This window comes from Nerophis lumbriciformis, linkage group LG11 (assembly GCF_033978685.3).
Source record: "Nerophis lumbriciformis linkage group LG11, RoL_Nlum_v2.1, whole genome shotgun sequence".
NCBI lineage: Eukaryota > Metazoa > Chordata > Actinopteri > Syngnathiformes > Syngnathidae > Nerophis > Nerophis lumbriciformis.
Window position 1 is genome coordinate 2,835,660 of NC_084558.2, and position 12,118 is coordinate 2,847,777.

The following is a 12,118-nucleotide window of genomic DNA, read 5'->3' on the forward strand; positions in this document are numbered from 1 at the left end:
TATTTATACTTGAGACACGGAAGTAACCTTTATTCTGAAAGCATACCTCTCAAAACATTTTCCGGCGATTACTACGAAAGTACGCAGTTTTATACACAACTTTTATTCAACGAACATACGACAAATATTGCATGACTATCCACGTGAAATAGTTTTCGAAAAGCTCCAGCTTCAGTTCGTTAATGATATTAAAGCAGTTTCACATCTTTTTTTTTTTCATCCAAAAATGTTCCAGAAAAAAATGGCAGGGTTCAAAGTGACAAAAGACTACTTTGTTTTTAAAAATAGTTGACGGGACGTGTTTCTATGACGCTTGAAAGACAACAAAGCAGAAAGCTGTGCATGGCTTGTCTTTGCACTAGTTTGAGATAGCGAACATTGACTTAATGTTGGCCGTTATATGCTAGAACTAGAAGTCATTTAATGTATTTGATTCTGTCAATGACAAATACGCAATAACTAGCATATTCAGAAATGGCGTCAAAATCCAAGACAGATGATGTCGAAGATGGACACTTTGACAGCATCATGGTAGGAATGAACAATCTAAGAAAACAGGTGAGTAAAAGCTAGAAATGTGCAAGCTGGTCGGAAATGTGAATTTGCCGATGTAATGTGCTGCTCGCTGTCGTCTTGTCTACAAGTATCGCGATATTTGGTGGAGTTGCGTGCTTTTCTATTAAATGTTCAATACCAACAAAAAAACGGCGCTTTCTTTCCAGTTTGCCAATTTTCATTATGAGCGGTTTACATAGCAACGTAAAAAAATGACAACCAGATAGGTATATCATCTTGGAGAGACAATACAAAATGAAAAAAGACTAATAAAAAAAAATACTAACATCAAACTGGGATTGTCTAAATCAGGGGTGACCAAACTATGGATCCGGCCCACGGGAAGTCCAAGTTAATAAATACAAAATGGTTTAAAATAATTATTTTTTCAAATCTGTCCTTTCTAATCCATTTTCTATCGCTTGTTATTCTCGTTGTCTCCTAGGCAAAATCATATAGTCTAAAAATGCATTTTCCCATCAATATTGTGACTAGTGGTTAGTGTCCGCCCTGAGATCGGTAGGTTGTGAGTTCAAACCCGGGCCGAGTCATGCCAAAGACTATAAAAATGGGACCCATTACCTCCCTGCTTGGCACTCAGCATCAAGGGTTGGAATTGGGGTAAAATCACCAAAAATGATTCCCGGGCGCGGCCACTGCTGCTGCCCACTGCTCCCCTCACCTCCCAAGGGGTGATCTAGGGTGATGGGTCAAATGTGGAGAATAATTTCGCTACACCTAGTGTGTGTGTGACAATCATTGGTACTTTAAAAAAAATCTACTTTAAAAAAAGATTTTCAAGGTAAAAAATGATTTTCAAAGTAAAAAATGATTTTCAAGGTGAAAGTTGATTTTCAAGGTAAAAAGTGATTTTCAAGGTAAAACATGATTTTCAAGGTAAAAAAAAAAGATTTTCAAGGTAAAAGTTGATTTTCAAGGTAAAAGTTGATTTTCACGGTAAAAGTTGATTTTCAAGGTAAAAAAAAAAAGATTTTCAAGGTAAAAAATGATTTTCAAGGTAATAAAAAAAGATTTTCAGGGTAAAAAAAGATTTTCAAGGTAAAAGTTGATTTTCAAGGTAAAAAATGATTTTCAACTTTAACTTTAACATCATTGCGCTCGTGCCGCGACAAGTGCTTGCTCTTTCAGTCCGGCCGCCGGCCAAATTGTTTTAACCCAATGCGGCCCCCGAGTCAAAAAGTTTGGGGACCCCTGGTCAAAATGAAATCCAAATCCTAATAAACTAATTTGCATTTAACCCTCCTGGTACATTCCTTTTGAATTGTTTTCAAAGCCAAACAGGACATAAAAGTCATAGAAACATTTGATTTTGATTTTATTTTTTTGATTAAGTTTCTTCATCAACTTCAGTCCTAAACAAATATCAAATATTTATTTACTCTTTTTTTTTTTCTTTTTAAAAGCCTTTTGATCAGGTATCACATATTTAAATAGTAAAATAACTCATGGTATGTAAAGTAGCTGATTGAAAACAAATACAATTTGATCAAAATACCTTCAAGGGTTTAAAATAAGATACAAACATTGGGTATTTTTGTTTAGGGTTAAAGTTGATTGATGGATTTGACCAAAAAAGTAAAAAAAAAAAATTGGAATCCAAAATGTTTTTGTGCCATTTGAAAAATAAAGGACTTTTATGTCAATAAAAGTCCTTTTGGTTGGCTTTGAGGTATTGTCGGTCGAAAAATGATGGCTAAAATACAACAAGAGTGTTCCGAAAAGACAAAAAGTCAGCTTTTTCCCCCCCGAAATGAATTGTTTTTAAATTATTCGCCCAATGTGAGTAATAAGGTTTTGCCTTGTATAATCTACTCTTTCCATCAACAATATTAAAATAAAGCAGCATTATTTTTTGATTATTAATCTTTTTTATTTTTTCATATATAATCGTTTTTATTATTGAGAAGCAGTATTAATTAAGTGTGTCCCGATCTGATATTGATATCTGATTTCCGTCTGAAATCAACAAAAAAAACAGTATCGAATGATACCAGCTTGCATCAAAAATCTTCGATACAAACTCCGATACGAGCAGTCCTGCAGCGCAATTAACATATAAATGTTACACAAAGTTGATGTTATCTTATAATTTTGTCGTCATTTACAAAATGTAAACATGGTAGGCTATAGGCTACAAGGAGTTACAGCTACACAACAGCGAAGCACACAAGTTCGACATATGTCCTTAACCAATATTAAAACTGAAACATCACATTTGTCGATATAAACATGTCTCAAATATTGTATTATTTACACAAACAGAGTCTACAAGGCAGAAAAGTATGTCAGTGTCCAGTAACAAAAGTGTCTGCGTCTTTTAACTTACAGTGTCATGAGCTTAATTTAATTAGTTATTGTGACCACTAGGTGTCACCAAAAACAAATTACCACTCCCACTTCAATTTGTAGACAGCATAAATCCATTCCAGTTCAAAAATAAGATGGTTTTTTTTTCATACTTACCTTTGATTTAGCTTTAATTTCACTTGATCAAGTCTTTTTAACATTTCACACTGCTGCAGTATGGACTAACGTATGATTGGTGCTGATATCATATCAGAATAATATCTGTAGCCGCCAGTACTCAAGACGCCAATGTCAGTATTGTATCGGGAGTGAAAAAGTTGTATCGGAACACCCCTAATGTTTACCACAAAAGTGTCTGTTGGCGTGACCCCAAGATGCAGAGACGGCAGGCGACATGCGGGTGAAAGGGCAATTTAAAAAAAAAAGCAGAAAAAGAATCCAACAAGATTGACACAAAACACAGGAAAATCGCAAACAAAGTCCAAACTGTCATTAAGAGTATTGTTTGTTGTTATTATCATGCTGGTATTATTATCACAACATATAACATGCCAAAGAATGAACTGTAACACAAGTCATGTATCTTGTGTTTGTGTTTTGTTACAGGGCACTCTGTGTGATGTGTGCTTGGTGGTTCAGCGCAAACAGTTTCCTGCCCACAGAATAGTGCTGGCAGCTGCCAGCAAATTCTTCAGGCTCATGTTTACCAGTATGTTTTCACACGTGCACTCTACCACTACTTTATCACGGGGTTACTTTCCACACCCTTTTTCGTGATTTATCATTTTTATAAATATTACCGGTACCGTATTTTCCAGGCTATAGAGCGCACCGATGTTTAAGCTGCACCCACCAAATTTTAGAATAAAGAAATATATTTACATAACGTATATTTGCAACATTGTATACCGGTATGCAATATTTTGTAAATGTTTATTTACATACCTTAATTATTTCCAAACAGTGCCGATAAATGCTTTAAAATATAATATCGGAAATTATCGGTATCGGTTTCAAAAAGTAAAATGTATGACTTTTTAAAACGCCGCTGTACGGAGTGGTAAACGGACGTAGGGAAAAGTACAGAGCGCCAATAAATCTTAAAGGCACTGCCTTTGCGTGCCGGCCCAATCACATAATATCTACGGCTTTTCACACACACAAGTGAATGCACTTCATACTTGGTCAACAGCCATACAGGTCACACTGAGGGTGGCCGTATAAACAACTTTAACACTGTTACAAATATGCGCCACACTGTGAACCCACACCAAACAAGGATGACAAACACATTTCGGGAGAACATCCGCACCGTAACACAACATTAACACAACAGAACAAATACCCAAAACCCCTTGCAGCACTAACTCTTCCGGGACGCTACAATATACACCCCCCCGCCCACCTCAACTCAGGGAGAGCATGTCCCAAATTCCAAGCTGCTGTTTTGAGGCATGTTAAAAAAAAAGAATGCACTTTGTGACTTCAATAATAAATATGGCAGTGCCATGTTGGCATTTTTTTCCATAACTTGAGTTATTTATTTTGGAAAACCTTGTTACATTGTTTAATGCATCCAGTGGGGGCATCACAACAAAATTAGGCATAATAATGTGTTCATTCAACGACTGTATATATCGGTATCGGTTGATATCGGAATCGGTAATTAAGAGTTGGACAATATCGGAATATCGGAAATCGGCAAAAAAAGCCATTATCGGACATCTCTAGTTTTAATACACGCAAACCTTTAGTAGATCAGGCCATTTGTTTTTAGCAGACAGTGCATGATAGAGACCATCATTTTTTTAATTCTTGGCCATGTTTACTCTCAATTTTGAAGGTCTAAACGAAGACTCTCCAAAGTTTGCACAGCAAAAAGTTCCATCCCGGAAATTATGTTTGGACTGGCCATTTTAGGTCTGACAAACTCTTCTTAATGGTCGATGATAAACTGGGATAGGCTCCAGCACCCCCCGTGACCCTGTAAGGGACAAGCGGTAGAAAATGGATGGATGGATGTTTTTTAGACTGTCCAATAAGATGTGGGCAGAGACTTTGTCGCTAAGTAACGTGAAACTCAAATAACTCTGCTCTGTAAAGTATGATGAAGAGGACACCCTGGAGAGATTTGTATCTATATTATTCAATAATTAATTAGATATATAATTAAACTAAAAAATAATACATTTGTATGCAAATGCAAGTGCCCATTTGTTCATTTTTATTTTCATATCGGTTTCTTACTTTATTACTTATTTAACTATTTATGTTTCGCTCTTTTTCTAACTTTTCATTTTCCTCTCACTTGCAGCCAGTATGTTGGAGTCCAAGTCCTATGAGGTGGAACTCAGTAGTGTCGACCCCGATATCATTGAACTGCTGTTAGAATTTATCTACACATCTCAGTAAGAACACACAACACTTACAGATGTACATTAGACAGTGACGTGCGGTGAGGTTGATGGCTGGTGAGGCACTGACTTCATCACAGTCACATTTACAAACATATCAACCCTCAAGAGTATCTTATTCACCATTTGATTGGCAGCAGTTAACGGGTTATGTTTAAAAGCTCATACCAGCATTCTTCCCTGCTTGGCACTCTGCATCAAGGCTTGGAATTGGGGGTTATTAAATCACCAAAAATTATTCCCGGGCGTGGCGCCGCTGCTGCCCACTGCTCCCCTCACCTCCCAGGGGGTGATCAAGGGGATGGGTCAAATGCAGAGGACACATTTCATTACACCTAGTGTGTGTGTGACAATCATTGCTACTTTTAACTTAACTTTAACTTTACACATACAACCTGTAGCACATAAAAAAGCACATTTAATTAAAAAAAAACGTTATTATGGTCTTACCTTTACTTATAAAATAAGTCCATGAGCCGCTGTTGTGCTGGATTAATGCACCCCCTGACGAGAGTGTTATATCAACTAAAGCCCTCACTTCAACTTTCCACGTGCAAGATTGAATCTATTTAAAAAAGTGTAACCGAGGGTTTATAAATGTGGCCTATACTGTATGAAACTACAAAATAACAAACACGGAGGCTCCAGTTTACACGAGGACCACTTTATTTACCTTCTTTCAAAAACTTCCGCTCCACTGTGTCATCACTTCCGCTCTTAGCGCCTTCAAAATAAGAGCTCAAGGCATATACTGTATAACAGCGCATAACAGGAACTTAACATCACAAAGAGGAAAGCCCATAAAAATAGGTTACAAAAGTTATTTAATAAGAAGCCAAAAAGTGCAAAAACAATAATGTTGTGAATTAGGTACACATGCAGTCTGCAGGTGTACCTAATGTTGTGGCCCTGCAGTCATTCACAACTCCTCCAACACGAACATTATTGTTTTTGCACTTTTTGGCTTCTTATGAAAGAACTTTTTTAAATAGATTCAATCTTGCACGTGGAAAGTTTAAGTGTGGGCATTAGTTGATATAACACTCCCGTCAGGGGTTGCCGTGCATTCTACGGCGGGGGTGCAGGAGGCGAGCCTCAGCCAGTGCGTCTTTTGCAGCCGTTTTATGATCGCCCAGCACAAGAAATACTTTACACACATACAGTTGTTGACAAAATACACTGTACATTATATACCTCAGCTAACTAAACTATGGAAATGTATAATATAATTCATATAGCAATACGGTCTCACTGCACAGCAGGCCAGCAGTTAGCCGAGTCCGCAATCCATGGTGAGGCACAACTGAGTGACGTGCCTCAACTGGCTGCTGTTCACCGCACCGTCTCTTCTCAGTATTTGAACGGCAAATGTGAAAATTCAGCGATTTTAAATAAAAAGAATCTAAAACGGGTGAAGTTAAATGGAAAATAACTTTATAGTATAATCACTGGATACATATAACAATTTAATTTAAAAAAATTCTTACATTTTTTGACTTTCCATGACTGCACGTCACTGACATTAGATGTATTAGTACATATTATATCCTGACCCCTGCACACTAAACCTATATGAAACAAATCAGGTTATTGTTTATTTGAATTCAATCTATTTCAACCATGCATGATATGATAGTGTTACGATCTGTTAGGCCAGGCCATTCTTTGTTTAGGTTTTGGGTGTTTTTTTCCTTTCTTGTGCTCTTATTTTGTTTCCACTTCCTCTTGTGTTTGTGTTGTCCCTGCACTGGTTTCATGCTGCTGCCTGGCGCTGTCTTCATCACCTGCTATTAGTTACAATGTTTTTAAGCCAGTCACTTTTCTTTGTCGGTGTGGGATCATTGCCTATGGATGTGTGGAGTCACCAGCACAGTTAGTGGATACTTAAATCTTGCTAAACTACTTTTGTTGGTTATTAGCTCTACGTCAGCTGGATTTGTTCTATTTTTTTTTTTACCCTCGCTTTATTTTAAGTTGTATTCTGGATTTATGGACATAAATACCCGTTAACTGCACGTTGCCTGCTGTCTCCTGCTTTTTGAGGTCACGACCCCAGCTACAAAGAGCAGACGTAACAGAATGATCCCACCAACAAATTGCCGTGCGATTCACGCTCACCTGGCATCGGTGTACGCAGCTTGAGCTGTCACCCAGCATAGCCTTGGCTCAGAGCCATCTCCTTTCTTTTACGGTACACCGCAGGCACACGCACACCAGGCGGCAAGCGGCGGATGCGTGAGGAGGTGCGCGCACGTGAGGTGCTCAGTTTGGACAATTTTACTTTGCCTGTAACAGCAAGTCGGCCACAATTGGCCAGGGCTCAAGCTCCTCCCCACCTCACCCGCTCCACAGTTTTCGGAAGCCCCTGGTTTTCCTGGTGTGGTTCCAGCATCCCGGTTCTTCAAGGCGGCTCTCGCCAATTTCGGCGACCCGGCTTCCCAAAACTCACCCACTCTTGGCTTCTGCCTCCGTTGAGTTTGTGGATCAACAGCTCCTCCCTCTATCTTGAGACAGCATCTGGAATACGCTTCTTGGGCGAGAGGCTAAGACTGGCAGCTGTGCAACTGGGGATGCACAGCTCCTTCCATCGAAGTCGCCTTCCACCTCTTCACCAGCGAGGGCGCCGTCAGCTTCACTTCCGGAGATAGCGCTACCGCCAGTTCTAACTCCTGTCAAGCTGCAACAACCTGAAGGTCTGCGTCCTCCTACGAGGGACTCGCCGCAGAAGTACAGTGTGGCATGGATGGACAAGTGGTACCGGAAGGCGCTGATGGAGCTGAAGATGGAGGATCAGCTTCTTGTCTCAACGCCCACTCAAGTCAAGCTCGCTCCAGCTTCAAAGCTTTTACGGTCTGTTAGGCCAGGCCATTCTTTGTTTAGTTTTTGGGTGTTTTTTTCCTTAGCTCTTATTTTGTTTCCACTTCCTGTTATGTTTGTGTTGTTCCTGTGCTGTCTTCATCACGTGGGGATGATTAGCAATAATGTTTTTCACCGGCTGGGCACATGCTCCTTTAACCTTAACTGTGGATGGTTCCCTGAAAGGCAGCGTTGGTTGTTGAATAGGCTTTGATCAGGTCAATGCATACGTCAGTACAAAGATGAGTATGGACAGGGTGCCCCAACCTGTTTTCAACCAGGTACCGGTTTAATGCGTGCATTATTTTCACGGGCCGACTTCTTTTGGTTGCAGATTAAAAAAACACCCCAAAAATTTGCATGAAAAATGAGCTTTTGGCTGCAATCTGGCACTTTAACATTTTATATGTCCATTAATGTGCATTGTCCCATGTACTATAACAAATGAGTTGTAATCTATTAACAAGCTTATTGGTGTGTTCAGTGGGACAGGCGAAAGTTAAGTCGGAGAAAATGCGGTAATTTATCAATTAATTATTGTTTCTGTGCGGCCCGGTAGCAAGTGCGTTACGGACCGGTGTTTGGGGATCACTGAGTATGGAGACTGACTGGTAATTTCACATTAATAAATGCACATCATAAGCCTTGAAAAGGTGATCTTAACATGTGTGCATTCATTGGTTAGAGTGTCCACCCTGAGATCGGTAGGTTGTGGGTTGAAACCCCGGCCGAGTCATACCAAAGACTATAAAAATGGAACCCATTACCTCCCTGCTTGGCACTCAGCATCAAGGGTTGGAATTGGGGGTTAAATCACCAAAAATTATTCCCGTGCGCGGCACCGCTGCTGCCCACTGCTCCCCTCACCTCCCAGGGGGTGAACAAGGGGATGGGTCAAATGCAGAGGATACATTTCACCACACCTGGTGTGTGTGAGACAATCATTGGTACTTTAACTTGATTTAAAAATAAAATAAACAACTCTGCTGTTCGCCTAAGTTTGCATATTCAAAGTTCTAGTCACTCCATTTTATCATTTTAATATATATAATTTAATTTATATAGCTGAAGTATTTCAATTACTAGTCTTGTTTAATTTCAATGTCACAAATTGACAAAAGGATAAAAATGTTTTGTTTTTGTTTTTTTTTACAAAAATGTGCATGTGTTTTCTTCGAGTTAAGGCATCGTTTGAGCAATGTTTTTTAAATGCTGATTTAGTACTCGTATGGGTTGAAATGTAAACGTTATATGACCAATAAAAAGGTTTCCAACATATTGTTCATTGGAGGCCCCGCCCCCACCAGATTGAAGCTGTGTGTCAGGTTCAAACACTGATGACATCTATTAAACAAGACAAGAAGCAAGGAATTAAACAGACATAATTAAATTTGGCTCAATGAGGAGAAACGTGTAGACACTGTACCCTTGCACAGTGTCGTCCCACGCTCCTGACGAAAGATTGTACGCCTCGTCTTTTATTTGGACTTTCCCTGATTACATGGCAACAGCTATTTCGAAGGGACGGGGTCGTAAACAGCCATCGCCTTTGGTTACAAACAGTTCAAAGAAAAGGTCGCCTGAAGGGAGTCTGGTCCTGCTTCCTCTTCGCTTTGTAGTTCTTGGGTCAAGACAAAATCTTTCTGTGGATTACAATGCATGAAAGAAACAGAACACCTTCATGTTGCTTCCCATCCTACACAGTGGAGTTTTACAAGCCTTTTGCTTGGTAGGATCAAAGACAGCTTTTATCTTCTCACCGGGAACTCATTGAAACAAAGTTTTGTAATAACTTAGATACAATTATTCTGACACTGTGTCTTAACCGAAAAAAAAACCTGAAAAGTTTTTGGATTGCAAAATTTTGAGGGGGGTTGCAAAATCGTTTTTTGTGTAGACATTGTTTTTGGGTTATGACTTGTTCAGAGAAGGCTGCACCTACACGGTAGAAGTTAAGTCTTAACCCAAAAAAATTTGCACCAAATTATTTTATTGAATTTTCATACACTGGATTTTTATACCCTGAAAGTTTACACACTGAATTTTAAAGCACTGTAATTTAACGAACCACATCAATGTTGCTCATTGATTATTTTTTGTTTATTCCATGAAATTGTCAGCATAATTTGATGTAAACATTTTTTTTAAATTAGTTCACTAAATTTAAACTTACAAAATGATGTTATACAAATTCAGTGTCCAAAAAAAAGCTTTTATAATAGACACAAATTAACCTCCATAACACATAAGTGTAAGACGCCTGTACATTTGGCACTATGGTACATTCAATAACGTGTTCTATGGGTATCATCACACTGCCTTTTTGTCATCACAGGTTGACTTTTAACGTATGGTATGTTTTATTTGTTTTAGACATGCTTTAATTTAAAACCTCTTAAGGCCCAAGCTGTTTGTTTACATACTTTTTTTTATTCCTCTTTGCTATTTGGGCTTATCGGACCCTAATTAGAATAAAAACTAAGAATCATCTTTTGATATGATGTACTTAGTCCATAAGTAACAAACGTGTACTTTATGTTTAGTGACATGCTAATTCTTATTTTTACACTTTTTTTCTTCCAAATTCCAATATATATGTTATACTCTTCTAACACCACCAGATGGCAGTATAAGTGTCCACATAAGCACATAAGACGCCAATTCAGTAGTGTACACAATTTTGGAAATAAGAGCTAATAGGTGCTGTCCACGCATGTGGCCAACTAAGCCTTTAGAGGTTTTAAGGACTAACAAATGACACCCTGGTTATGTTTGCAAAATTCATGTTCACAAATGAGTAGAGCTTATTTCAATCCCACAGTGTATATATTTAGCACACCAAAAAATGATGTGTGAAAGTTTTGTGATTTGTAATATTGTTTGTGTGAATGCCAGGGTTCCAGCGGATATTAATAAAGTCCAGTCTCTGCTGGATGTTGCCAAACAATACCAGATTACATGTCTCAAGCAAGTGTGTGCGGAGGTCCTCAAAAAACGGACGGCTGCCAGAAAGCGCTCAGGTCAGAGGTCAAATATAAACACATCATCTGTATTTGTAGGATGCAACGATTCATTTATTGTTCTCCTCCGCAGGTGATGGAAAGGTTTAAGTTGAATTTGTCTCCGGAGACCCTGAAGGCATTGACCATCCCATGATGGTCATCTGTTCCTCTCAACGAGTCGGCGTTCGCTTCTTCCTCAATTAGACAGTCGCCCCTCGTCAGTGAAGAGGTAGCAGCCATCAGAGGACAATCACCTCCACGTGTTGACATGCCAGCTGTGTTTATGCGCCCTAAAATATCCTGCTCATCATATAAACAAGTCTGCTCATCATGGTTTCTTCATTAATAAAGAGTGACAAAAGTGAAGCTGATGTCGACTTATTGTTGAGGCTCAGATAATTGTCTATTGTGAGCGAACTGTTGTGCTGAATTTCCCCCAGGGATCAATAAAGTACTTTCTATTCTATAACCTTAAAACACTTCTTTTTTTATAGTAAGTATGGATCAGGAGTCCTTATCCTTTCAGAATTTTGATGACGCAATCTCTGGCTCTATCAGAGAGAGGCATTATTTAAACCCTATATTGCCGAAAGTATTTGGCCACCCATCCAAATGATCAGAATCGGGTGTCCTAATCACCTGGCCCGGCCACAGGTGTATAAAATCAAGCACTTAGGCATGGAAACTGTTTCTACAAATATTTGTGAAAGAATGGGCCGCTCTCAGGAGTTCAGTGATTTCCAGCGTGGAACTGTCATAGGATGCCACCTGTGCAACAAATCCAGTCGGAGAACGGTACATTTCGGACTGCGTTGTGCCGAGTGTGAAATTTGGTGGAGGAGGAATTATGGTGTGGGGTTGTTTTACAAGCGTTGGGCTTGGCCCCTTAGTTCCAGTGAAAGGAACTTTGAATGCTCCAGGACACCAAAACATTTTGGACAATTCCATGCTCCCGACCTTGTG

At 39.1% G+C, this 12,118-nt stretch overlaps 1 protein-coding gene across 1 annotated transcript; it reads left to right on the plus strand.

Annotated features, from left to right (window-relative positions):
- The first annotated feature begins 123 nt into the window (after window positions 1–123).
- Window positions 124–11,613, plus strand: LOC133610995 (kelch-like protein 7). Its single transcript, XM_061967817.2, has 5 exons — window positions 124–558; window positions 3,490–3,592; window positions 5,198–5,291; window positions 11,049–11,173; window positions 11,247–11,613. The coding sequence occupies exons 1-5, from the start codon at window positions 475–477 to the stop codon at window positions 11,261–11,263; spliced, it is 423 nt and encodes a 140-aa protein (XP_061823801.1). The 5' UTR covers window positions 124–474; the 3' UTR covers window positions 11,264–11,613.
- Window positions 11,614–12,118: the final 505 nt, after the last annotated feature.